We start from the raw sequence: 27,480 nt of genomic DNA on the forward strand, positions 1-27,480 counted from the left end.
CTGCTTACTCGGTTAGCTGGTTGAAATCCTTAACTTTACCAATTAGATATAGTTTCCAACCTAGGTCATTAATACCACTTCAATCAGGAAACATTAAATAACAGGGAATTAATATTTCCTTCAGGTTGTAAGCCTTAGTGATGCTGAATTCCCCCCTCTTCTCAAACCAGCCTTTATCACTCATCAAAAGAATTGCCACAATAAACATGATGGTCTTATCAAGAATAATTACTTATTCTCAATTATACCCCCCAACCTCCTTCTGTTTGGTTTAAATCATTAAACAGGAGCATCTCCAAGTTCCTATGGAAAAAAATAAACCATCAAGAATTAGTCTAAATACTCTGCAGAAGAGGAAGGATGTGGGAGGTTTAGAATGAGCAAATGTGCATCATTATTGTCTCGCCAACAGAATAGAGTATAGGCATTAAAATAAAACCACTCTAACAGGATACAGGGAAGTCCCAGAAATACTGTAACAAGACCCTTATGTATTCCATGCAAATTTACACCGATGTGGAACAATCCTGACGTCCCGTTTAACAAATGCTAAAATTCGTCACTTCTAAAATCTGATGGAAATATTCATATTGAACATGTTATGCAAGATATGCATATCCCATTTCAAGGCATAAAGGACAGATTTTCAATACAAACATGCTTTGGAGAATCAGTAGATAAAGTCTATAATTAATTGAACGTTTAGGAATAAACTCACTTAACCTACAACTTCCTTCAATAATTTTATTGGATCCAAAAATACTGTCAAAAGTAAATCACTTCCTACCCAGCCTAGATATAGCTTTCTCTTTTCCATCCTTGAAATGAAAAATAGATCAATCAATCAGGCCAGACCAAGACTTTTGGACAAAAGTGTACATAAATACATTTTAAATGACAAAAAAATCCAAATCTTCAACTCATATAATATAAAGTTCTACAAAGACCCAGGACAAAGAATGCTCAAAACGGGTCTGAGGGATTCTGCACTGCAACGATGAGAGTTATGTGGAACTGCCCACTTGTAAATATGTTCTGGCATGAGATATGTGGTGACCTTTCAGACTGGTTCCTACGGCCGCTAACGGCTTCTCCCTCACTGTGTGTGCCCTTTGTGACCCAAGTATCACTGATATGGATGCAAAAATCTGAAATTGATTTCTTATTAGAAATCTATCCTTATGAACTGGAAATCAAGAAAAAGCTGGCTATTACCCAGTTCAGGAGTCTCCTCTTAGATCATATTAGTTTAAACTTTAAACTAATATGAACAATTATTATTATTCTCTTTAAACTTTAAAGAGAATGTCAGCAGTCTCTAAGAATCAATTAGAAAAATGTCAAATACTCTGGCTGCAGTCATGGGGTGGCCTGGGTCATCCCTTGGGGTGAGCATGTGGAGGATGGCTAGGGTGGGCCGTCATGGTTGGGTGTGGGTGCTGGTGGCAGGGGCATGTGCTCTTGGCCTGCCTGTATCTCTGGGTGCTTGCGTGTCTTCAAAAACCGCATCCTGACAAAGCAAAACTGCTGGTCAGGACAAGGCAAGGGGGAAATAATAATAAAAAATAATAACAATTTGGCATCAGTGTCATCATCATCACTCTATCATTTATTTGGGCATTTCTTAACAATCTATAATATTTTAGCCTCAACTGGTTTGATATACATTGAACTGGGGTTTATTTCTAAAATAGTTTTATTTATTCCATTTCCCTACGGGGATGAATAAAGTAAATCTTGAGGTGGTTGCTGCAGGAAAAACCAAGCAACGCACAACCCAGAACCCTGGACCCCAACTTTCCCCCTTCCTGCATCCTGGAGGAGAGAGTTTGAGAAGCCCAGCAATCCGCCCCAGACCCAGGTGGGGGTCCACCGAATCGGCCTTATTTAAGCCTTGTTGTGAAGGCAACACATGCTGTAAGTGTCTATATTAGCCTACTTTAAAATGATAAGTAGGCTACAAATACATAATGAGCATTCATGATTAAATGTTTATTTTCCCTGCAGCTCATCCTGGAGAGAATGAGGCACCACGTGACCGCTCTGCTGCACGATGGTGCTGCGTTCATGGTGCTTTAGATAACTTCCATTATAATGAGATGTTGAAATTAGATATTTATTTTACACATTTTTACAGCATTGGACTTTAAGATTGTTTGTCATGTTTTTCCTCTACAGAAATTATATTTTAAAAAAAAAAAAAAATATATATATATATATGTAAAGTCACACCACCTTTTTCCATTTTCATATTTTTGAAAAAGCTCCAGGAAGCCACTAGGGCGGCACTGATGGCTGGGGAGAGAGGGACAGTTGGTACTATTCTGAAAAGTCCCGTAATAAAGTGTACTTAGTGATTGGTTGAAAATAACGATATAAACATTTAAAAAAACTCTTCGTCATTTGTTATATATTACTCTCAACTCTCCCCGTTACACCAAGACATCTGTCTGACTTGAGATAAACTGACTTATATGTACTTCACATACGAGGCGTCTGAAAGAAGCGATGCTGCACTTCCCCCTATTTACCTGCTCTCCGCCATGTATTGAAATGACATCACCTGTACCTACCTGTTCTAGAACCCCGCCCAAAGCTTTTCTCCTTCGTTAAACACAGCACTTTTGATATTCCGGCTGACTCGAACTCCCAAGTATTTGCTTTTGTGTTTTATAAAGAAGATGATATTTGTAATTGAACTTTACCCGGACTTTTCTTGTTTCTGGACGTGTACCTGGCAGCTCTAATAGGTTAGTGATTTTAAATAAATGTAAAGTGTGTGTGTGTGTGTGTGGGAAATTTGTTAATTTTCATGAAACTTGGTAATATCTCCCTCCAACTTACCCTAACCCTACTTTGGTTGAGTGAATATCTATTTTTAAAGTAATAGAATTTCTTTAAAAAAAAAAAAAAATCCTCTCTCCCATTTTGGTTTAACCGCAAAAATCAACTGACGTGGTGGAGCAGCAACCATTTTGAAGTCATGTCAGGAAGACAATAATACGAAGTAATAATAACTGTTTTAGTGCCTGAAAAAAAGAGAAGTCTTTTATTAGTTTGATTCTGTATTGTAGAAAATGGTGGAATCTGGTGGTGGCAAAGCGTTTTTTGAACCAAAAGAGTTATAAGAGGAGTAACAGAAAAACAATCCATTAGCTTCTTGAGATTCATGCACTCAGGGAAAAAGGATATTGTGATGACCAACCTGACCAAAAGATGACTCGTTAATAGAAAGATTTTATTGAAGAACCATAAAAGTTATTCTTGTCCATAACTAGGCTAAAAAAAACAATCACCAACTTACGACTTTCTATACTGTGCACTCTGCCACACAGAAGCGTGCCTGTTCCATACACATACATCAGACCTCACAAACATCACTGCAGGGTGGCTACAGTGTGACAGTTTGCCAAGACAGCAACATCCTGCATGTTGTGGGTGTCCTTCCTATTCCACACAAGAATGGCCACCCATGCCAGGCAGTAAAATTGTTTAAGGGACAATTTAGTATCAGGACCCCACAATAAACTGGAGACTCATCCAGGTGTATACCTTGCCTTCACCCTTGTCTAAAAACTACAGGACATCCTCATAAGACTTTGACCCAGGATAAGACGAACTCAGGCAAACATTAAGAGACAGGGAGCAGGCCAAGCCTTGGTCAGGAGAACAAACAAATTACCAGGATGGGAGTAGGAACCAAAAACCTAATCTGAAGAATCATACTGAACACACAAACAATTTGTCAATGCTTGAGTGCCAGGCAGGGGTTTAAAAATCTGGGATCCAAACAGGTGTGCCAGATTGGGCTGACAAGCAAAGGGAAGATGGATGGATGGATGGATGGATGGATGGATGGATGGATGGATGGATGGATGGATCGGTGGAGGGACGGTCGGATGGATGGATGAATGGATGGACGGATGTGGCATACCTTTTTTTTCCTACAATCACTGCATTGCAAAGTGGACCTTCTGCATTGAAAAGCTGCATTATGCACCTGTTCAAACAGCACCTTTTACAAAGCCTTAAATGCAGCCTTTGGTATTAGTATCAGGGTGGGCTTCCAAAGTCTAAATTACATGGTCATGAAAGAGACATTGACATCAGCCCTCACAATTTTATCACAATAGTGAAACAAACAGCAGTGTTATGTTTGGCCTAACCTTATCCCCAACATAACAGAAAACCTGTCCAACAACTTTGAAGATATCATCTGCTCTCTGAGCTGGAGTTTGCACAAATAGCAAAAAGTATACATCATGTTTAGTTGGTCACTCAGTTGGATTGTTTTTCTTTTTAACACAAGAACTCATAAACAGGAAATGCTTTTAAGAGGAAAAACTCATGTGAATTTAAATATTTAACTGCGTTTCCAAAGCTCCCTTTACACAAATATGCAAAAATTTACAAATATAAAAAGGTAGAGATATTTATTTCAATCATTAAAGACTTGGTGGATTGTCTGAAATCATCAGAATGTGTAGTAATTATCCATGACTCAAGAAATTTGAGTGCTGATTATATATACGCTTTACTCGCTTTGGTGTCTGTTACTTCTCTCCATTCTACTCTCAGCACCAGCCTGTAGATCAGTTTTCCCTGATCTACCTGATCCCACCTTCAAAATGAGTCAACAGCACCTTTAAAGAGCTGTTGGGACAGAAAGAAAGAATCATGCTTGTGGCCTTGCAGGTTTCGATCTATAATGCAAAAGAAAAAGCCACAGCACATGCAGTAGTCAAATTACCCCTCTGCAATGGCCAACTGAGGATTTCTGCTGTGTAGTTCAGTAATTAGTTGCTACTCAGAGGAATCATGTCTGCAAGCTGTAGAAGTAAACACATTGTTGGTAACCATGTACAATTCGTCCCTCGGCTTCTCCATTGGAAACCTGCTTGTTTTGTTTTAACATAAGTGCAGACATTTCCCCCCTTTTCTGTGCCGTGGTGAGCTCCAAAACCTGTGAAACCTGTGGCTCTTCCCCTTAGTCGCTACTTCTCAAGTATTGTAGAGATGAGGAATGCTGACATAGGCCTAAAATTTGGTAACACATTAGGAAGAAAAGTTTTTTTGCAGCAGTTAAAAGAAACAAGGTTTTATAACCTTTTCCTAAGAGCTGTTGGTCTGCCTAAGAACAGTACTGCCAGTCAGTGGTAAAATATCTTTCATTATTTATCTTCCATCTTTCAAGTGTCTTGGGATGTGATCCAAAAGACGGTCGACAGTAGATAGACACTTAGATATACGGATCTCAGTAAAAATGTAACCACGTCTGTCTAATTTGTCTTTGCGGTATCAACCACATGAGACATGTAGTTGCATTTCTCTCTAAAACATATGAGTTAAGGAAATGAAAAAGACAGTTATAGTTGGTGTCACATGAACTCATAATGTTCGGTGTAAATGAAATATTGTTGGCTACAGCTGCTGAGTGTTATCAACATTAAAAGTGAGTACCGTATTGGCCCGAATATAAGACGACCCTGATTATGAGACGACCCCCTCTTTTCAAGACTCAAGTTTGAAAAAGACTTTTTGAACACCAAATGTAATTTTTATACAGAAAATAATTACAGTACATCTGTAACAAATGATTATATCTTCGACCACTTTCTCCGATTGTCGCTACATTTCTCTATTTTCTGTTATCTCTTCTCTTATTTTCTTCTCTTTTCTTTCTTACCGCTATTTTTTACTTTCTTCTTCGTGCTACCGCTATTTTTATTTTTCTTCTTCGTGACAGGGGTTCGCTTTGGCCTGGGACGTTAAGTTCAGCATTCGCTTTAAATATATATGGCGCCATCTAGCGTTGTGAATGGGTATAATGTCTAGACCGCGAATGTAAGACGACCCCCACTTTTTCAGTCTTATTTCAACGCAAAAAAACACCGTCTTATATTCGGGCCAATACGGTATATATTTAAAAGGGTTTATTTTTGCGGGTGGACCATTGAGAAAAATATTGAAATTCTGTCGAAATTATTATTATTACTAACACAAGTTACACTACCCCCACCATTAGTACCAAGCACGCACGTACGCACGCACACACTGGACCAAAGCCACATCCTGCAGCTGCATTGACGGTAAAACAAGGTAGCGCATGGGCAGCCAGCAGAGAATTATTCCACATCGCATCACATCCATGAACATGCATGGCGTCCTCGCAAACCGAGCCACCGACTCAACATAAGGGCTGATGGGATAACCGCCAATATTTCCTCTCTGACATCATTCGTTGCGTCGGTGTGCAGCAGCGGGGGAGCATTTGCTACATAGGTGTCATCGTTTGCGGATTGAGACGATGGAGGTGGGCTCATTCGGATCTGCCTTTGCAAATGCCGTGGATGCTTGTTGTCGTTATTGTTGTTACCCTCGAACGCCTTTTCCATGTGTTGCAAGGCGCCTTTAAAAAGCTGATGGTCAGCTGGAAGAAATGAGGGGGAAGATGCGTTTTGCTTCACGTCCGTAGTGATGGTGAGTGGAGAGCATGGCTATCTCTTCTGCCAGCATCCCATTGCTACACGATTCCGACGGCAAATCCCGGACAGCTAATTAGAAATTTTCTGCCATAAAAATGTCTTGTAATTTAGCTGCATGGTAGGTTCCGTTCATCATTTATGTAACATTTTCTTTTCGCCAATAAACATGCAAACCTGAAATCGCGCATTGTTTGTAGCCCACTGGACATTTTATCAGCCTCCACGCTGTGTCATTATTCATATCTTCTGCGATTTGGGGCGCAAATTTGCGTTTCAGGCAGTGTATGACCGCAAATGCCCGTTAACTTTACGCAGTGTTGTGAGAAAAGACACCATTTTAAACAGTGGCTCGTCTTCTTTTAAATGACCTTCAGCGCTCGCTGGCCAGGGATTCATCCTCACCTGGGATGGAGTGCCCTTTAACATCGAGCTACACGTAAATAGATTGAAATTTGAAAAGTTGTGGATTGAATCCTCTAGAATAAGTTGTTTATAACCATGCCAGCGATTTTATGCATCTCTCATGACACCATATTCTGATTAGTTTTTGTTGCTTTTAAAAAAAATATATTCCAAAGCTATTTCACACATAGCCTTGCTGCAAACTACTCAAATAGAAGGAGTTCTCTCTGCGTCCTAAATACATCACAATGCATTTACCAGTTTGTGTGATGCACTGTTTCACTTCCATCTTCTGTCAAGAAATTGAAAGGCAGTCCGATTTAATATTTACCTCATCACAATAGTGGCCCAGTTTGGACCACTGCATCACTCTTTGGTCTTCTTATAAAGCAAACAGTTTGCCAGTGATAGAAATCATAATTCAACTACATAAAAAGCTCTACTTATATTTAAAAAATATATATTACAAGCCTTTTTAAGGAAATGCATGTTTTTCAAGCCTTTAATGTCAATGTTCCTAGGTTAAGGTGGTTGGCATGACAACCAAATGAATTTTTGACTAGGTTTAAGTATTCCAAATCATTACTGTGTGATTAAACATAAATCCAAATGTTGATCTGTCGCTTTTATTGGTGCATATGGTGGGTTGACCCCAGAGAACAAATGAGTTTAGGCATAAATAAACTCCATAGTCTAAAGATGGCTGCATTCTGTTAGACTTAATTAGAAGGAAAATCAGCTGGAAACTGTGATGTTTTTGACAAAGTGATATTTTCTTAGTCTTCGTGTTGTTTTTCTTTAATTGTCTAAAATTTTTGCATTTAGTATTTATGGTTGCGTAGAATCTCCATGTAGATGATGTTCGTCTACCATTGCCTTTATCCCTTTAATCATCATTCAGACACACCTGTTAATTCTGTTTTTGTATTTGTGTGTTCTCTCAGCGCCGATCTGCAAAGATTGACACCATCATCCAGCCAATGTGGAAAAAGACGCCCTCCTAATCCTTGCAAACTCTGAGCTTGTTTGGATTCCACCTTGCAGTCGCATCAGTCAGGTTTGTATGAGAAGTTGATAGAAGATTCTTGTCATGGTTTGAAAGCCGTGGTGGCCTTATTTCTCCAGTAGGCATCAATAATGTGATGGGTAAAATTATAGGTCCCACAGCTAATATATGATGCTAATTTGTTGTTCGGAATAAACTTTCATCAGTCTAACGTTCTCAAAGGCTCCTATGCCTTTAGTGTCTCACCAAGATTATTCGTTTTCATTTACAGTAGATTTTTTTAATATTAACAGGCAAACAAGTATTTTTCTTATGGCACATATTTGGAGTGCCCCATGATGTTCAATCAATCAATCAATCAATCTTTATTTATATAGCGTCTTATACAATCAAAATTGTTTCAAGGCGCTTTCCAGAATCCCAGGGCCTGACCCCAGACAAGCAACAGTGGCAAGGAAAAACTCCCCTTTAACAGGAAGAAACCTTGAGCAGGACCAGGCTCATGTAGGGGGACCCTCCTGCTGATGGCCGGCTGGGTAAAGAGAGACGAGAGGAGGGAGGACAGGTAGAGGATAGGATAGGTAGGAGAGGAGAGGGGTAGAGGAGAGGAGAGGTGTAGAGTGAAGGGGAAGTAGAGGAGAGGAGAAGGAGGAGGAGGGGAAAGAGGAGAGGAAAGAAGAGGAGAGGGAGAGGAAAAGGAGAAGGAGGGGGAGAGGAGAGGAGAGGAGAGGAGAGGAGAGGAGAGGAGAGGAGAGGAGAGGCATGTTCAGTTTTACACTCACTGTAAACACATCATGTAAGACATGAAATCTTCTGGAATGAGGCTGCTGTTTTGTGATTGATTTTTCTTTTCTTCTTTTTGCTTTATGTCCATTTCAGGACGGAATATGTCAACCTCAGCACTTCACGGAATCATACGACCCCTTCTCATTAGCATTTTAATCGTGGGGTGCTTTGTGACTCTGTTCTTCATGTATTATAAACCATCCACCAGCTGGTTTTCGGGTCCCATGGAGACTGGAGTCAGCTCAGAGCGTCTCAAGAATAACATTTCTACCAACAGTGATAAAAACGTGACCACCATACTGCTCTGGTTTTGGCCATTCGGGCAAACCTTCGAACTGAATGTGTGCAATGCCTACTTTGGCTTCGAGGGCTGTTACATTACAGCAGATAAAAACCTTTACAACAAGTCGGATGGCGTTGTCTTCCATCATAGAGACATCGCAGGTGACCTGTCCAACATGCCGACAGTCGTGCGACCATCTGTCCAGAAATGGGTCTGGTTTAACATGGAGTCTCCCTCACACTCCTCTAGGCATGCGGGTATGGAGAGCCTGTTCAATCTGACGATGAATTACCATCTGGATTCTGACATTCCACTGCCTTATTTGTCGGTTATTGCCACAGAAAATGTGGAGGACTTTGTCCCACCCAGCAAAAACAAACTTGTTTGCTGGATTGTCAGCAACTGGAACCAGGAATACGCACGAGTTAAATTCTACAACGAGTTGTACAAGCATGTTGAGGTCCACACATTTGGACGAGCATTTGGGGAACAACTCCCTGACGAAGAAAACCTTACCGATCATTGCCAGCTGCAAGTTCTACCTGTCCTTTGAGAACTCCATCCACAAAGACTACTTTACTGAAAAACTGTACAACCCACTTGCTGTGGGGACGGTGCCAGTGGTTCTGGGCCCACCTAGGGAGAACTACGAGAATATTATCCAAGGAGATGCCTTCATCCACGTGGAGGACTTTGCCTCAGCCAAGGAGCTGGCTGACTACTTGCTGCTCTTGGATAAAAATGAAGAAATGTACCTTAAATACTTTCAATGGCGGAGGCGCTTTAAAGCAAAGGGACTGAAATTATGGCATGAGGCCACATGTAAGGCTTGTGATTACATCAGAAGGCATAAGCAATATAGAGTATTCAGTGACCTTAACAAGTGGTACTGGGGTTGATCTGTGCTGTGCAGGGCTATGCATTGTTTGCTGTTGATGGAAGTGATTACAGATTTTTGTACTTTGATTGACATGAAGTCACATTAGGGATCTGTCCAAACCTCTTGGGTGCATGGTATTTTTAAGGTGTATGGGCACATTTTAAAACTGCGCAAATCAGGTTCCTGTATTATGTATTTGGATATGATTTTTGGAAATGTATTCGTATGAATTCAGTACAATTTGATGTTTCAAAATAAGTGATGGAAGAATTATTTTTCTTTAAATGTCACCTTTCCATGAAATGGACTGCAGTAGAGGTTCAGAAGTGATTCAAAAGGTTCAGAGCTCAGTTGTCCAAAGGGCATCTGTATGTACCAGACATGTATTCATCTATGCACTATTTCTTAAACTCTGAAGGATTATTTAATATTGGTCATGCATAGTTTGCATTATTTTTAGAAACATGAAAATGTTATTTTTCCTTTCCACAATGGCATTCACAATTCTAATTCTACAGTCTTTGCATTTGTGTGTGAGATTATGGTATTATGGTGATCATTGTGAGTAGTCTTTGCAGAAGATATGACTGGAAATTTGTACTGCAATATAAAAGGTACACAATCCCACTTGAGAGTAAAAAAAGGGGACTGTGTGAATTATTTTAAAGCTAAAGAAAGGTTTTGGATTGGAGTTTGCCTGCAAGATCGTAAAGAAGTCTGAGTTCCTTTGACTGGATTGCTTAAGACCAGAGCTCAATGCGTGACACCATTTCACTTATTACTGTCTGTTCTGTGGTTTTCGGGCTTTGCAATGTCAGGAAACAACACATGATGTCTAACCTCTGCTGCATGTAATCTTGTTCAGCGGTGTGGTGGAAAAGAGCTGTGCTCATGTTTTTCATCCAGTTGGCACAAAAATTCAATAAGCAAGCCTAGGACAAAGCAGCTAAGATCTGTTCATGTGCAGATCACTGTGTCATCTCTATGTTTTGTTTGTACCCGGATGTGGGGTTTGCAACACCGAGAAGATTTAGCATCCATACATTTTCCATAACTTTTAAATGCCATCAAAACATCAGAACAGTTGTTATCAAGAGAAAATTATAGGGAAAAAGAAAATACAGGGCAAAATTTTATGCAAGATGAGTCATCAATCTATGAAGTCACAGCTCACCAAAATCATTCAGATTCAGGAATTATTTAATATTTTGACACCATAAAAGTACTTCTAATTTTACTTATGGAAAAGGAACTTGGATTTACAGTGTGGAAAGCTGTACATTGACTCTTGTTTGCATCAGATTGAGGGTCTGAGAGAGCTCCAACAATGTTTGCATTATTGGGAGTACATATACAGTATTTATTATTATTTCTGTTCAGTTAGTGAAATTTCACAGCACGTCTGTAAATGACAGAAGTGCTGCAATTGGTGGTGAAGTGGGTGAAAAAAGTAACATCAAAATACTTTTGATCCAACATTTTGAGTCTCTTTTCAATTAGGTGTGCTCCACATTTTCATTTAAGGTCATACTCTAAAAAAGGGCAACAATCCTCCTGCAGATTTATTGTATATGGCAATGTGTGACTCACAATTCTGCTTCTAATTTGAAAGTTTAGACTTTGACGTTTCAAGGGTAGTTGATTAAACTGGCACTCATAATTTTACACTTTATAGACATATTTCATGTGACAGGTGACAGGCCAATGTGACGGGGGTGGTGGGGGGGGGGGTGGGCAAAAGATGTTTATACTGTGTGTTTCTCTTTGGACAAAACGAACAAAAAAACCCCAAAAAAACAGAACAAACGGGAACTGTCTTCTTTGTCCTCTATGAATCTTAATCATGATATGAAGTCATAAGAAGGGAAGTTTTTGTCTGGGTGACAGAGCTTTGTTGGTATTTTGCTGCCATTTTAAGTAATCGATTAATCAATCGGTGCATCGGTATTTTGCCAAAACAATGTATTTTGCCAAATTGTTGTGTTTCCACTGTAGACGTGTGTCAGATAATAAAAATATGAAGAAAGGAATGAAAGTAAATGAATGATCTGGGTGAGGGTGATGTTGGTCACCCGCGCTGTTCGTTTACTAGACTCAGATCAACCACACAAACAACAGGAGGCCTTGCAAGGGAGAGCTGACGAGCAGTTCAAGCTTCCTCTCTCAACTCCGTGCCGCTGCTGCTCCTCTTTTATTTGGTGCACACAAGATTTGTGTCAATCTGACCTCATGATTCCTTCTCCTCCTATCTCTACGACTTCCTCGTGTCCTTGAACATGGTACCTTCCAGTGCTGGGTACATAACAGCTACAATACTTGAGTCAAACACTCATACATTCTTTTGATTAAACATTCTAAATCTACTTACTATACTTACTATAGCATTGAAATGATAATAGTAATAACAACAAATCTTCTCACATTTCCCTCCTGTTTATCGTTAAATACGTCTAGATTCTCATTGTCAGTATTACATCATTCATTTCATGAAATTTAAATGCATTACGTCATTTTCCTAGAAACACATTTCTTACACTCAGAGTTCAACATGGGTACAGCTTAGACATCTCAAACATTTCATTTACATCGTGCATCACATTTGTCCATTCTTCTTCTGATTCCTCTCATCGTTGTCCAGTAGAGATCGTTCTTCCACCTGCAGCAAAGTACTAGTAACAGCTGATCCCACGAGCCGGCCAATGCAACCCCGAACAAGAGGTACTACACAGCAAGCTAGTATGGCTAATACTAGCAGCACTATCCCTATCATCATTCCTATCTTGAACAACAGTTCCCTCCACCTTGACAACATTCCTGTAAGCCAGTCTGGTGGGGGACTACCATCATCAATCATAGCTCTCTGTAGTTTAGTTAAATTTTTCAATGCGCTATCTATCAGGTGACCGTCCGCATCATTCTCTGGGATGAACGTACAACAGTAATCTCCTACCATTGCACACACTCCTCCCTGGGGGGCCGTTATGAGATCTAAGGCCATCCTATTCTGCATGGTCATCAGTCTTAGCGCTGTCATTTCTTCCTTGACTCCTGTGAGAGCAACTTTTGTCAAATTAGTAAATACTTTCAACCTGTAATCAACTGTTTCCAATCTCAATATGTTCTTTCCCCACCATCCCTTATCCACTAATTGCGTGCCTTTGTCTCCTGGCGCGAAAGTGGGATAGTTACATGTACAGTTATAACCTTCTGGACACCTCTGTGTTGCTTCATCTAAGGTATATAAACCACATAAGTGCCGGGGGTCATCAATACACTCCTGTTCACACTGTTCGGAACTTTTATTTTGCTGTAGACACGTTTTCCGATAATACCGATCAGTTGAAGTGTTAAACTTCACATCACGACTGACTCCCAGTGTGCATGACGTATAAACAACTTTACAGACATCCTTGTGTAATGACCCCAAATCTCTACCACCACTCCGTGCATAACAGTATGTGTGATTTATTGCACCTAGCACAGGGAATCTGAATCTATTGGCTTTCCCTGCCATTGTCCGTAGTGGCTCTTGGGTGCAGTTGCTGCGAGCGAACCACGTTCCATCCAACAACTTGAGTGTGAAGTTCGTGTCACGGCTTAGCCCTATGTGGACAAAGCACTGTCCTACACTCCCTGTCATCGGTTCAGCAGTTACTCGCGGTGTATGCACAGAAACTGGTAGCATAGAACAAACATAACAACGAGAATGATTCTGTGTCCGAGCTGTGAAATTAGCATAGCGCCACCATGTATTCAAACTGTAAGTGTGTGAGGACTCTGGATTTTGTTCTAACCACGAATGTTCTAAGTGGCTAACTACGGTGCGTTTAGCGCGCGCGCGTAGCTCTCATCCTGTCTCAGAGCATCTTTCTGTCCCTGATTACCTCCCTCCTGTCGGAAATTCCAAAGACCAAAACTCACGAGCCCTGCCGTCACAGCACTCACCACAATTAGGAAGAACAACTTCATTTCCTTTTTAACTCTTCTTCACAGGTTCCGACGGGGTTCAGCCGTTGCTGGACCTATACAGGCCGTCAGCCGTTTACGGAGAGTCCGCCACTGCTCCCTCGCCTTCACCTGGAAGAATTTTCTGTTTCTTACAATGTGAAAGGTGTATCCACGACAGTTTTCCGTCCACTCGAACTGCAGTCTTTGTGGTCAGCTGTACTTGATAAGGACCTTCCCATCTAGGCGTGTTCCACCTCTTCCGCACAAACTTCTTCACCCACACGTAGTCGCCCGGTTGAATGGGTTCCTGGGGGGTGGAATCTGTGGAAGACACAGGACTAGGCAGAACATTTACTGTATTCACACATCGGTTAAGTAACACTTTTTTCAGATAATTTGCTATTGTTTCCTCAACATGTTTTAGCTCATTTGTTGTTGCAAAGTATGGTAGGCAATAAGGCCGCCCATATAATGCTTCAAAGGGTGTGATGCCTGTTTTCTTGTGTGGTGTTATGTGCATCCATAATTTCACCAGGTCGAGACAAAACATCCAGTTCTTTCCTGTCTCGTCCATACACTTCTTCAGTCTGTTCTTAATAGTACCGTTGACTCTTTCAACCAACCCTGCACTCTGGGGGTGGTATGCGCAGTGATTCTTCAAATCAATGTTACTCCTACAGTTTTCACTATCTCATTTACAAAATGGCTTCCATTGTCGCTCCAGATGACCTTCGGGATGCCAAACCTGGGAATGATTTCTCTACATAAAACTTTTGCTACTGTCAGTGCATCTGCTTTTGCTGTGGGGAAAATTTCTACCCACCTAGTAAATCCATCTAACACTACTAGACAATATTGTTTACCTTCACATGGTGTTAGCTGAATAAAATCTAGAAAAACTGTGTGAAATGGATGATTTGGTAATAGTGTAGTGCCTGCAGGGGCCTTAAGGGCTCCCTGTGGGCTGTGTTTTACACAAATAGCACATTGTGAACAAAAAATTTTTGAGTATGTATGAAATCCTATAGTATAATAATGTTCATTAACCATCTGTACCATCCCTCCTGTTGAGACATGGCATGGCCCATGGCTCACTAATGCTGCCCATTTATGCATATTCCGGGGAAGGATTGGCTTGTTTCCTATGGTTAATAGTCCTTTGTCATCCAGTTTGGCTCCTCGCTTCTTCCACATGGCCTTTTCTTTTTCTGGAGCACTTTGTTGCATTTCTTTTAGAATATCATTATCTGCAGGTTCTAAGGTAAATGATTCCTCATTATCAAGAAGTGTGTTGTTATTTGCTGCAGCCTTTGCGGCTCTGTCAGCAAAGGCATTGCCTTGTGAGACTGCGTCTGTGTTAGTATGTGCAGTGCATTTACATACAGCTATTTTACGTGGCTGCTGTACTGCTGCCAATAACTTTTTTAACAGTTCTGCATGCATGACCGGTTTGCCGGTCGACGTTTTCATCCCTCTTAAATTCCATTGTTGAGCAAACACAAACAGCGTGGAAAAAGCATATTGACTATCTGTGTAAATGGTAACATCTTGTCCTTTGCTTAGTTCACAGGCACGTGTGAGTGCGACGAGTTCTGCAGCTTGAGCAGAATAGGAGGAGGGAAGTGATTTCGCCTCCACCACCTCAGTTGCTGTGACTACTGCATAGGCAGTTCTAGTGCGTCCACAGTCATCCTTTCTCGATGATCCATCCACAAAGAGTGTCTGTCCTGTAGTCAACGCGACATCACTGAGATCTGGTTGCGGCAGGACCTTGGTGGAGACCTCATCCAGGCAGTTGTGCTGGTGTCCCTCTTCTGCGGTGGGTAGCAGCGTCGCTGGGTTTAAGGTTGTGCAGCGACGAATCGTCAGATTCGGCTGAGACAGCAACACTGCCATACAGGAAAGATGACGTGCTGGCGACAGGAATGCTATCTTACTTTGTAGCAGCAGTATTGACACTGCATGTGGAACTAGCAAAGTTAGCTCATGATATAGCACCACTCCTGCGGAGGCTTTTACTGCCTCAGATGCTGCCACCACTGCTTTAACGCATGGTGGGAGTGCACAAACTACGGGATCTAGCTTGTGGGAGTAGTAGGCCACTGGCTGCCTCTTATCTCCGTGCTTCTGCAACAAAACTGAAGTCATAAAATTACCTTTGCAATCTACGACCTGCTCAAAAGGCTTCTGATAGTCTGGCAGCTTTAACACTCCAGCACCTACAAGGGCCTGCTTTGTGTGTGTAAATGCTTCTTCAGCTTCAGGGGTCCAAGTTAACACATCAGTCATTGCTAAGGGATTATCATACATCAATGCTTGTAAAGGGGCAGTTATTTTCGCATAATCTAAGATCCATGATCTGCAAAAATTCACAAGTCCTAAGAATGACATCATCTGCTTCTTTGTTTTTGGTTTCGGAGCATCAAGCACTGCTGTTTTCCTCGACTCGAGAATAGCTTTACCATTATGTGTCAAAACATGGCCCAGATAAACCACTTCCTGCTTCACCAGTTGCAGTTTGCTTTTGCTTAATCTATGGCCTTGAGCGGCTAGCCAGTGTAGCAATGCTAGCGTGTCTGACCAACAATCTGCCTCTGTTTTTGACGCCATGAGGATGTCATCCACGTAGACGAGGATTTGACTTCCACACGGAGGTTTAAACTTAGCTAACGATGACATCATTACCTGAGAAAAGATTGTGGGACTCTCACAGTAGCCCTGAGGTAACCTTGTCCAGGTGTACCTTCGTCCTTGAAACGTAAATGCAAACCAAAACTGGCTGTCTGGATGTACTGGTACAGAGAAAAATGCATTGGATACATCGATCACCGTGTACCACTGATGTTCAGGGTTTAAGTCATTCAGCAGAGTGTATGGATCTGCGACTAAGGAGACCTAGGGACCACTGCAGCGTTTACAGCTTGCAGGTCCTGCACCATCCGCCAGCCGGTAGATGGTGGTGACTTCCTTACTGGAAATAGGGGTGTATTTACAGGTGACTCAGGACACTCTCTGATGACTCCTGCTTTAAGCAGTGAGTTAAATATCGGAACAATACCCTCCTGTGCATCAGTCTTAAGGGGATATTGTCTCTGAAATGGTCTATAATCTGATTTAGGGATTATTTTTACAGGTTCTGCTCCTTTATAAGACCTACATCTGCATCCTTCCATCCTTCTGACCATAATTCAGGGGGAAGCTCTTTCAGCTTCTCCTCTTCCTCCTGCGTGAGGAAGATGTTTTTTTCCTCTCATGAACTCTGGTCTGTGAGGTGCGTTGCTGGATGTGTCAGCAACCATGTTTTAAGGGGAATGCGCCACACCTGGAACTGATCATTAAAATCAACCTCATCCTTAGGCCTATAGGGCAGGCTGCTCCAGTGTTTTACGTCACATCCCAAGTCTTGCCATCTTTTCTTAAGCGGTTTAGCAATAGAAACATGTGGTACAGAACCTGACACTTTGAATAGCGCTGCTGCTTCGGTGGAAAGGCTTCCTGCCGTGCAGACAGCTGTCTGACCACACACATATAGATGCATAATTACAATCATTTGTGGATCTTTGAGTTTAGCAAACTCTGCATAGCTTGATGTGCCGTGTGAGTCTGATTTACAGATCTCACCAGTGCGCTCCACGTGCATGGTTACATGCAGGTCAGTTTGATTGTGGAGCTGGGCTTCAGGCTGTAAGTATGACAGAGCTTTACCATATAACATAGTGATTGGGTCAGAAAATGGAGGGGGCTGCTTTTCAGGAATGTCAAGTGACCAAAATTTACTGCACATCTCTCCTTCTCTTACCCACAGATTAATCATTCTATCTACAGACCACATCCCTTCGGCTGTGGTACGAATCATCAACTGAAGCTGAGAGATAAGATCTCTTCCTAATAGATTTACGGGACATGTGGTGGAGATCACGAAAGGGGCTTTAAGTGTGATTCCACTTACAGGGTCACAAACATCTACAGGAACTGACATTCTTTCTTTGGTTATGAGACCATTTGCTGATCTCACAAAAATCTGTGTAGAAGTTGGTGTCAGGGCTATTGGATCTCTAATTACTGATTTACCTGCGCCCGTGTCTACTAAAAATGTTAAAGAATTGCCTAACACGGTCAGTTGTATTTCTGGTTTGCGTTCAGCAAACAGGAAGATGGTTTCTAAGTCTAAAACATCTTCTAAGTCATCTTTTTCAAATTGGTCAAATTTTGTGCCCTGATTTGTTTTAATTTTTGTGACATCTTTTTCCGGTTCTAGTCATTGTTGAGGTGGATTAGAACCTTGCTGCTGTCCTCTATTATATCTCTGGTCACGTTGTTTCTTTTTGCAATCACGTTCCCGGTGTCCATAATTTTTACAATAATGACACCGATCTTTTTCACAGGAATTGCCTCCTCCTCCCCTTCCGCCTCGGCCTCGCCCACGTCCGCGGCCTCAGCTTGGGAGAGGGTTGGCATTGAAAAACATGCCTGTTGATTGGTTCTTACTTTTTTGGCATTGTCTTTCAGCATGCATAGCATGTTGTTCATAGCGGTTTAGGTTACAAGTTCCGAAATCAACTAATTGTCTCTCTACCCAGGTTTTTATCTCTGATTTTGATCCCCCATGTATAGCTTGCTTTAACTGCTGTTGGTAGGGACCTTCTGGTTCTTCCGCATACGGAATTCCACTATTTTTCGGAACACATCTTTCATTCTCATGCTATAGTCTTCAAAACTTTCGTCAGTCTTTTGTCTCGTGGCCGTAATGGCGCTGTAGTCAGCTCGTCTGGTAAAAGTAGTTCGCATGCGCTCGTACAGTCTGTCGAGTCTGTCATTTAGTTCTTGGCTGCCAGGCTGCCATGGTTGTTGAGTGGCTGGATCCACTGGGACCCAGTCTCCTCTAACAGTGCCCCATTTCTTGCCATTAACGCACATGAGGACTTGCTGTGTTTCAGTACCGTTAGTATAGTAACTTCTTTTAATTTTGTAATATTGCCTGGCCTGTCTAAGTTACCATCCCAATCGAACTTAGTCATCCACAGCTGAACATATGAGCATGAACCTGGATATTTGTCTTCCATGTGTTTACATGATGCTGGGATTTCGAATTCAGCACCTTTTGTGGAATGTTGGTTGCCCATGTTTGCACTTTATTTATCAGTTTTTATATATTTGAATGGAGACGCCTGATCTCCCGACTGAACAACCCTCAATCCCTACAGGATATCTAGTTCAGTCCCTCCGCCGTGGCCTTATAACCCCTCTTTTTTAATCAGGAGAGTATACACCAGGCTTCTACCTCTGAGGAGGCGGGTGTATCTTGCCTCTGCTTCTCTCCTGATGACCAGGCAGGCAATACCGCGGTATTTTCTGTGTAGCGCTTTTCGTGTCTTATACTCACTCCGTTGTCGCTATGGTTTCTCTCTGAGTTGTTTTAGTGCCTTCTTCCCGTCACTGGAGATGGTCGCCCTGGGAGGGACGAAGACCGGCCTTCCGTCAACTCGTGATGAAAGGTCTTTCACTTCGGACGTCTTTTTGACTCCGGCTGCGCAGACTTCGGCGTTCGGTCGTCCCACGGCGCTCCTCTCCAGGTCTTGGGATCCGGCTCGAAGGACCAATTTTTGTGAGGGTGATGTTTGGTCACCCGCGCTGTTCGTTTACTAGACTCAGATCAACCACACAAACAACAGGAGGCCTTGCAAGGGAGAGCTGACGAGCAGTTCAAGCTTCCTCTCTCAACTCCGTCCGTCTGCTGCTCGCTCTCCTCTTTTATTTGGTGCACACAAGATTTGTGTCAATCTGACCTCATGATTCCTTCTCCTCCTATCTCTACGACTTCCTCGTGTCCTTGAACATGGTACCTCCCAGTGCTGGGTACATAACAGCTACAATACTTGAGTCAAACACTCATACATTCTTTTTGATTAAACATTCTAAATCTACTTACTATACTTACTATAGCATTGAAACGATAATAGTAATAACAACAATAATTCTTCTCACACTGGTAAATCATTTAAAGGGTAAACACAATACTCCCCGTCAATTTTTTTTCCTGTCTTGTAAATTATTGTTAATCAAGCACAGCCACTGTTAAAAAAGGAAATCATTAACTGCATAAAAGTGTTTTATGAAGAAACTGCAAAAGCCGTAAGTTGTACTTTTATCTATTTATATATTTTTGTCAATCTTCAATCATAAATTCTCAATGGGTTGAAAGGTTTTGAACCAAAATATATTTAAAAAGAGTTATCATTTTCCGCTTCAAAATGAAAACAAACTCTGATTCCCTTAAATGTGACACTCACCCCCTGTGCAGCCTAATGCAGGTTATGTAGCTCTTCAGCAGCCTTGATAACTGATTGAAATCAGCATGCAGTGGTTCCTGCTCACTCCTGTCTTGAGATCTCTGCTGTATTTCCACTCACAACTTCCCCTTAGGTGACATCTTAGTCGACTACCTCTGCCCATGTTACAGGCTGAAATGTGTGAATAACGAGTGTGCTGCCAGGACCAGTGGTGTAAATAATCCCCTGATGTCAATATGGGATTAGTGTGAGAGTTCAAGTGACAGGGACTGGTTTGGGGATCCGTTTGTTCAGCATCAGAGGACATTAGCGGTTGATGATGTCCAAAAAATGACAAATGACATTTTTCAAGGTCAAGGGACACTTTTGTTCCTGAGAAAATAAACTGTTGCGTGATCTTAATTTTCTTGCATGGAGGACTCCGTAACACCAACCAGAGGAAGCTGTTTAAACACATTGTGTAGCATGCGAGGCGTCTAAACAGAGTTGCTTGCCCACTTCCTGGTCCTGCACCAATAGAGGGTAGAGGGATTTTCTCTGCGGTCCTGACAGTTTTTTGCTGGCTGTTCCTGTTGTGTCTGGTGGTCGAGTTCAAGCAAAATGTGATAGTGCATGTCAGGAACTGAGTGATTGATGAGTTGTAGAAGATACTGAGCAGTTCCAGGGGCATGAAGCAGGGTTACCCATAAAGGCAGTAGCACATCTCTTAAAATGTGTGCTTTGCTTTCAAGTGTTACAATTGACTCACAGGTCAAAATTTTGATTGAGGTCATACTGGAAATGGACTATGTGCTGTGATCTGTTGTTGCGATCCATTGCCACAAACTCGGATGGGGAAAACATTTTAATGACTTGATCATTCCTGAGGAGGGTAAAAATTCTCTCTCCTCTTTAGCGGAGGAGCTCATATGTCTGGCTCGGTGGGGGGAGGGGGCCATTGAGAGGTGTTTAAGTTGTATTAGCCACACATTTTGGTGAGAATTAGGGAGGGGCGGGCACCTAGTCAGCAGAAGAATTACCTGGTTGCTTAGACAAGCTCCCTGAAAGGGTGTAACATATCTATGATAGTAGATTTGGAAGATTGTATCACATAACCCTCCCCTGGAATCCCCAGTGTGGCTATCCTGTTCAATCCAGAGCATTGCGTTGAAAGCAGGCCCTCCCTGCCACAGATGAGTGCAATGACTTGCCCAAAAGCCCAGGTTTGCCTGAGAGCTCTCATTTACAACCAGACCATCCCCTCATCTCATACTAATGGACCCCACTTACGCTGTCATCACCAGGCTGTCAACTCCTGGGCGGTGTGCTCTTTGGTACTTCAGAGAGATGCAACCCAGTCAGGTTGGTCTGTCTCCATCAACATCATGTGACCATCTCAAAGGAGCAAAAAAACAAGAGGGAAATGTTCACTGACACCTGATTGTGAAGCATGAAAGCATTTGAATGTGGTAAGAGGACACCTGCATCCAGGCAATAAAGGCCTATTTTTCAGGGTGAGACATATGAAATGTGTTGGCAGTGGCTCACAGCTTGACAGGGGATTAAAAAGTCAAAAAAGGCTATGCAAAATCAGCAGGTGCTTTGTTCTGCAGAGTTATCAAAGCCTGGTGTAGAAGTTGGTAATCCAGGAGATGAGCACCTGTTCTCTATCAGTTACAAAGCTGAGCGGTTGCAATAAGGACGGCACCAAAAACCGATTATATCAGACAGCATAAGAACACTGTCTTTAATATCTACTGATAATAGGGGAGGGGGATGAGTATTTTGTTTGCCGTGTATATAGGTCAGTCCCAGCCTGGCTTCACAATCACAGAATGACAGAATAACATACTGTGCAGCAGCCTCCAGTGCAACAAAGATTAAGCTTTTGAGGGGTAGTGACTACACTTGTCCTGCAGTTGGGTTTATCCAAGGTCTGCATGGCTTTGTGATTTACAGCCACTGATCTGCACACCAGCAGAGAGCACAGATAGAATACAGTAGTAATTTAATCCGGAGCAGCAGATGACTCCGTCTAATCCTGCGGATCCACCTACTTTAAAAGAAAATAGAGCCAGGAGATGTTTTCTTCACCTGAATTCTTGATAGGATGTGGTTATTTTTGCAGAGTCTTACATCACTCCACAAAGATTTATCAACCTACTTGCACCACCAGTGCTACCAATCCAGTAATTCTGTAAAATGAATTTTATTTGCAAGAGCAAAATGCCAGAGTTGGTTTACAACGGGTGGTAATTAAAGAGGGTGCTTACTTCTAAGAAATGGCTTGAAAATGGCATAAATCAATGATAGCTGCACAAGTGTGTGATAGTTGTGTGTTGGGGGGGTTGTCAGGGATTAAACTGGTGGTCTTTGCAGTCTATTTATATGAAGATGTCCACCCCCTGACCCTTTGGAAAATTGATAGTAGCACATGTTCCATTATACAAGTGTTTATTCACCAACTGTCAATCTTATTTTTCTTTTTAAGTTTACATTTTTGCAGTCTTGCCAAGTTAGCATACGTTAGCATACATACAGACACTGTTGGTTAACCACAGCTGTACCACTAAAGCTAAAGAAAGCAGCTGTTCAACTCAAAAGTGTTTTGTTTTTATTCTAGGATTTAATGTAACTGGTACTAGACACACATCTTAAATAGTGCACCTTCCTTCAAAAACAAAACAGTTGCATTATTGTTCCGGCTAGATCTGCTTCTGAAACAGTTATATAGCATTATACTATCCAAATTAGGTAAAAAAGACCCCTTGAACCCCCGCCCCCCCTTCATCATGGATGTTTAGCATATCCACAGACCCACAGCCAATGAGTTCCTGAACTTTGGACTTTTAAAGTGATGCCAAAGCAGCATTAATGGTTCCTGAGTCCTGGTATGGAGATTATAACCCGCTGAAATTTAAGTTTTGGATTTTTTTTAGCACCGTCAAATGATGCAGTTGTGTTTTCTGATAAAATTCCTTAAACTGTTCAGTATTTTCATATTACCTGTGTGTATTAATTAGATCAGTTCAAAGCCTGAGCAATTGCTGCAACATAACTCCCTTAAAAGGTTCAGAATAATGTAGTTGAGTGTGTTTGTCCCTTGAGAGTACCACTAATAAGGGAACTAGTATTTATAGAAGATCCCCCAGTGGATACCTCTAATCCTGCCTCACCCCTTCTCATCCCCACTTGGACTGCCAGTTCAAGCCTCAACCTTTCCCTGAATCAAACGAGGTAGAGTTTGCTTTAATGCACTTCTGGTTTCTTTTCTGCAGCAGCTGAAAAGAAGTAGAAGACATTGCCAGGAAATTTGCCAGACATTTCTTTCCTTCATCTTTTCTGCTCGTCTTTCTGTCCATTTTTTTCACCTTCGATCTTCAGCCGAACAGGTCAGAAGCAAAATGTCGAGCGCCGAACATTTCGACTGTCATTACTGCAAAGATTCCTTGCTGGGGAAAAAGTACATAATGAAAGAGGACACACAGTACTGTACAAAGTGCTATGACAACCTGTTTGCAAACTGCTGTGAAGGCTGCTCTCTCCCAATTGGCTGCAACTGCAAGGTAAAAACTTGGGAATGTTTTTTGATTACAGTAACATGTAAGGCATATTACATTCCTTTGTTTATTCTGCTTGTGCACACATCACACCCGTAACAACTAATGATTTCAAGTTACTGATTTACAGGACTTGTCCTACAAGGATCGTCATTGGCATGACCAGTGTTTCAAATGTGCCAAAAATCAGAAATCTTGACATTTCTCTGATGGCTTTTAGACCATTTACCCAAAAACATGTTTTTAAAAAACTAGTGGCACCGAAAGAAAGGGACAAAGCCAGCATTCACAGCCTTGAGTGCTATGGACAAAATCTGTATATAGGGACAAAAAATGCATCAGTCCAGCATCTCATTTTCCCTCGTAGCAGTGATGGAGATCAACATCCTGGCCAGTGGAGCGTCAGAGAGGGCAGAACAAGAAAACTTGGTTCTACCAGCAGTGTAGCTCAACTGAGGGCCGTCCCCCTTTTCAACCATCTGTTGGTTCTCTGTGATCGTAGCATCGCTGCCCTCAACATGTTTTCCTTAGAACCCATTCCAGCTCTGAAGAAAATCCAGCACGTCTCTTTGTTTGAGGTGTGGAACCCGTTGCTCCCAGACCAGACACCGCATGTGCAGATGGTGACCTCCTCCAGTCGCAGAAAGGTGATCCAGATCCACGTGGTAGGAGTGGACAGTTGGGAGGTGATGAAGGAGATCCTTGTCCTCCAGGACCCCGTAGCCCTTGCGGTAGATGGCAGTAGCATGTGTTACGCCACTACCGACAAATACCTCCTGTGCGATATTCACACAGGGAGCAGCGAGGAGCTTTTCCCTCACAGCCACAGCAGGCAACAGGCCATTGTCTTCTCCGTGGGACAAGGGGAATTCCTCTTGAACGGGCCTGAATATTTAGGTAAGAGCAGCCAGAGTGCATATATAGCAGCTGACGTCAATCAGCTCATATCAGCCTCCCAAATCAAAATAGCCAGGGGGTATTTGCTTTTGGAAGATATAAATTCTCCGTCCTTATCCCTCAGGCATGTTTGTGATGAAGACAGGGACATGCCAGCGTCCTCCCCTTCAGTGGCCCCGGGAGGTGCTGGCAGCCGCCATGTGTTTCCCCTACATAGTAACCCTGCAGCCCCAATTCCTGTCCATTTACAGCATGGTGGATCTTCAGCAGAAGCAGACTGTGAACCTGCAAGGGGCCAAGGGTCTGCTCTCTGCATCAGGTAAGCCAGGCATCAATAGAGTCCTCCCCTAGCTGCCATATTTTTTCAAGGGAAAAAAATGATGTAGCTGTGCCAGTCAGTTTGCACCGATTCAGTCAATCATTCTTGCTCCCAAATGTCTCTCAAAAGCCCAAACAACTCTTGCTTCAGATGGCGTGTTAGTGTTCACAGAGAGAGAGACGTTCAGCCTCCGACTGGTGCCGTTCCAAGAGCAAATCCAGGCACTTGTACAGGAAGGGAAGGTCGAGGAGGCCTCACTGTTGCTGGACGGAGTGCAGGCCCATTGTTTGCCCGACTCATGCAAGGTGAAATGCCGGACAGGATGCAGACATGTTTGCATTTTAAATCTAAAGTTCCTCTAAAATGATCTATTTTACTGCATTGCATCTAAATGCAGTTTCTTGAATCCCAAGAATGTAGACTAGATCATTTCATCAAAAAAAATCTCTTTCAAATTTAGATTTCAAAAGGAATATTTTTTCTTTTTATGTAATCCTCCATTTTTCTTTCCTTTTAAAATTAAATTTAGCCTTCCAGCGGTGACAAACCCAGAGTTTTTGTATTTGCGTAAAGTGTCATCATTGTTTAGGTTGGGAAAGTCGACTTTGATTAAATATATAGATAATAGAAATGTGTGTTACTTTGGAATGTGTTTTCCTGATTTTTCAACCTTAGCAACTGTTCTTCCATTGAAATTTAAACTGATTTGCCTTCTAGCAGGAGCTGCAGCAGAATATCTCTTGCCTAGCTGGCTTTGCTAAACTTTATAAACAGGATTTTTCTGAGGCTAAAGATCTTTTCATGTAAGTACAAAACATGAAACAAAAAACCAATAAAACTTAAGTTCAAAGTCATGCATACATTAATCCTCATCACTGTTCAGTAAAGGTCATCTGGACCCGAGAGAAATCATCCAACTGTACCCGGACATGCAGTCAATTATCGGAATAGACTTTCATTCTCAGCTTCATGAAAAAAACAAGATCAAAGATCTCCGTTCACGCTGGGAAGAGGACAGAAGTGTCTTTCTGTCTTACCTTTACTTCTTGGAAGAGTTTCTCCTAACTGTCAGAGACACCCAGCAAGTGCTGGCGTCCGTTAAAGAAGTTGACAGCGCCCTCTTGCGTTTGTATGTGGAACTGGGAGACGCTGAATCTCTGCAGCAGTTTGTTGCGTCTCCCAACAAATGCGAACTGGACCTCTGTGTTCCTGTTCTGGAGAAGCACAAAAGGTAAGAATAAATTAACTTTTCTTGAAATGTATTGCTTATTTGTCGTATAACAGTCGTCGTAATATGTCGTAATATGCGTAACGCGTTTCTTCTATGGCATTTTTTGTGAGTGTGTCAAATGAGTGAGCAACTGAGCAAAGGACTCTTTCGCAGGTTTTACGCATTAGGTTCTCTCTTCCAAAGTCACGGAAAATTAACGGACGCAATTCAGGTATAATTTCCTAAAATATCCATTTTACTGGTTTAGTCAATAACGTCGCTGTGAAATGTTTCATTCCCACAGATTTGGGTGAACCTTGCAGATGGTATCCACAAAGATGACTCATTCACAGATGTATATGAACACATAGTTTGGACTCTAAGTGAAATGCAAGACAGAGATGTTGTGTGGAAATTTGCAGACTGGACGTTAAAAAGAAACCAGGAGGTATTTTAATACATGCATTTACCACAAGGGGGCAGAGTTGGCCCAAACAACTGCTGAACGCTGTTCTGTACATCACCAAAAATGCTTTATTAACGCAATAAGATATTTCTTGATGGTTACAATGTCCCTTTTTAAAAGATAGGTGTGCATATTTTCACTGGGCGTCGTCCAGAAGATCAAGTGGAATCTGGAGATGTCCTGGCTCTTTTAGAGGAGTATCCACTGGCAATGCTTTTGTATCTGGAGTTCTTAATACACAACTTAAAAAGTGAGGTGGGTGCAGTGGGAAAACCTACATTAAATCTAACAATGTATTGTTTTAATTAAATCTACTGTGATGTGATGCCTGCCCTCAGGAGGAGAGACATCACAACTATCTTGCCCTGGCTTATGCTGATCGGATACTGCAAGTGGGGGAGGAAATGCATTTAAAGACAAGAGAGAAGTTGCAGCAGCATTTATGGGAATCTAAATTCTATGACATTTCCATTGTACTGTACTGTGGCACTCTGGATGTTAAAATTGTTCCTGTATTACAGCTAAATTTGAAATTATGTCTCATTTTCCTGTTTCAGAGCATGTCAAATCAACATTCCTGCACAAGGAGAAAGCCATTCTCCTTGGCAGAGCAGGAAAATACTCTGAAGCACTTCATCTGCTTGTTCAGGGTCATGACCCTAAAACAGCAGAGACTCACAGTTCAGGGAGACCCTGTTTCTCACCCTGCTCCAAATATACCTGAGCTCCGAGGACCTCATCAGCGCCACTGTAGATCTTCTCAGTAACAATCCTGGGGTCTTTGCAGCAACGAAGGTCGTCCATCTGCTGCCTGACTCCTGGTCTGTTCAGCTTGCCTCCAAGTTCTTATTTGGATCTTTTAGAGAGACTTTGCACCAGAGGCGAATGACAATGCTGCAGAAGGCGCTGAGTGAGGCAGAGCTCATGCGGCACAATGTCATGCGGGTGAGTCGGACAGCATGTGTCACA

At 42.1% G+C, this 27,480-nt stretch overlaps 2 protein-coding genes and 1 long non-coding RNA gene across 8 annotated transcripts; 2 read left to right on the forward strand and 1 right to left on the reverse strand.

Moving 5' to 3' along the window:
• Positions 1-1,372: 1,372 nt before the first annotated feature.
• On the reverse strand, positions 1,373-27,372 carry LOC130520569 (uncharacterized). Its single transcript, XR_008948928.1, has 3 exons — positions 27,232-27,372; positions 25,873-26,049; positions 1,373-1,510 (listed from the first exon to the last, which is right to left on the reverse strand). It is a non-coding gene; the product is annotated as an uncharacterized LOC130520569 (long non-coding RNA).
• On the forward strand, positions 2,551-11,882 carry LOC130520568 (4-galactosyl-N-acetylglucosaminide 3-alpha-L-fucosyltransferase 9-like). The gene is given in 4 exon segments (XM_057024259.1): positions 2,551-2,750; positions 7,832-7,944; positions 8,773-9,449; positions 9,451-11,882. Coding segments are annotated over 2 exon segments (1,080 nt in total). The 5' UTR covers positions 2,551-2,750; positions 7,832-7,944; positions 8,773-8,780; the 3' UTR covers positions 9,862-11,882.
• On the forward strand, positions 19,788-27,430 carry LOC130520567 (transforming growth factor-beta receptor-associated protein 1-like). Of its 6 annotated transcripts, none has more exons than XR_008948927.1 (11): positions 19,788-23,296; positions 23,444-23,625; positions 23,750-24,516; positions 24,641-24,835; positions 24,986-25,140; positions 25,553-25,638; positions 25,719-26,066; positions 26,220-26,277; positions 26,350-26,493; positions 26,636-26,761; positions 26,850-26,987. XR_008948927.1 is itself a non-coding variant. In XM_057024254.1 (11 exons), the coding sequence occupies exons 2-11, from the start codon at positions 23,564-23,566 to the stop codon at positions 27,276-27,278; spliced, it is 2,379 nt and encodes a 792-aa protein (XP_056880234.1). In that variant the 5' UTR covers positions 19,790-23,296; positions 23,444-23,563; the 3' UTR covers positions 27,279-27,430. The 6 variants fall into 6 exon arrangements, 4 of the variants coding, with proteins under 4 accessions (XP_056880234.1, XP_056880236.1, XP_056880235.1 ...); XR_008948926.1 differs by having other exon boundaries at positions 19,789-23,296; positions 26,636-26,766; positions 26,850-26,986; XM_057024254.1 differs by having other exon boundaries at positions 19,790-23,296; positions 26,632-26,766; positions 26,850-27,430.
• The last annotated feature ends 50 nt before the right edge of the window (positions 27,431-27,480 follow it).

The sequence above is a fragment of the Takifugu flavidus genome, unplaced genomic scaffold, assembly GCF_003711565.1.
Source record: "Takifugu flavidus isolate HTHZ2018 unplaced genomic scaffold, ASM371156v2 ctg428, whole genome shotgun sequence".
Lineage (NCBI taxonomy): Eukaryota > Metazoa > Chordata > Actinopteri > Tetraodontiformes > Tetraodontidae > Takifugu > Takifugu flavidus.

What these genes read in the sequence shown, in the direction of transcription:
- LOC130520567 (XM_057024254.1), top strand. Translation starts at nt 23,564, where the DNA reads ATGACAACCTGTTTGCAAACTGCTGTGAAGGCTGCTCTCTCCCAATTG. An exon ending in GGGTCTGCTCTCTGCATCAG is followed by an intron (nt 24,836 to 24,985) that starts GTAAGCCAGGCA and finishes CTCTTGCTTCAG; the next exon opens with ATGGCGTGTTAGTGTTCACA. An exon ending in TACACAACTTAAAAAGTGAG is followed by an intron (nt 26,767 to 26,849) that starts GTGGGTGCAGTG and finishes GCCTGCCCTCAG; the next exon opens with GAGGAGAGACATCACAACTA.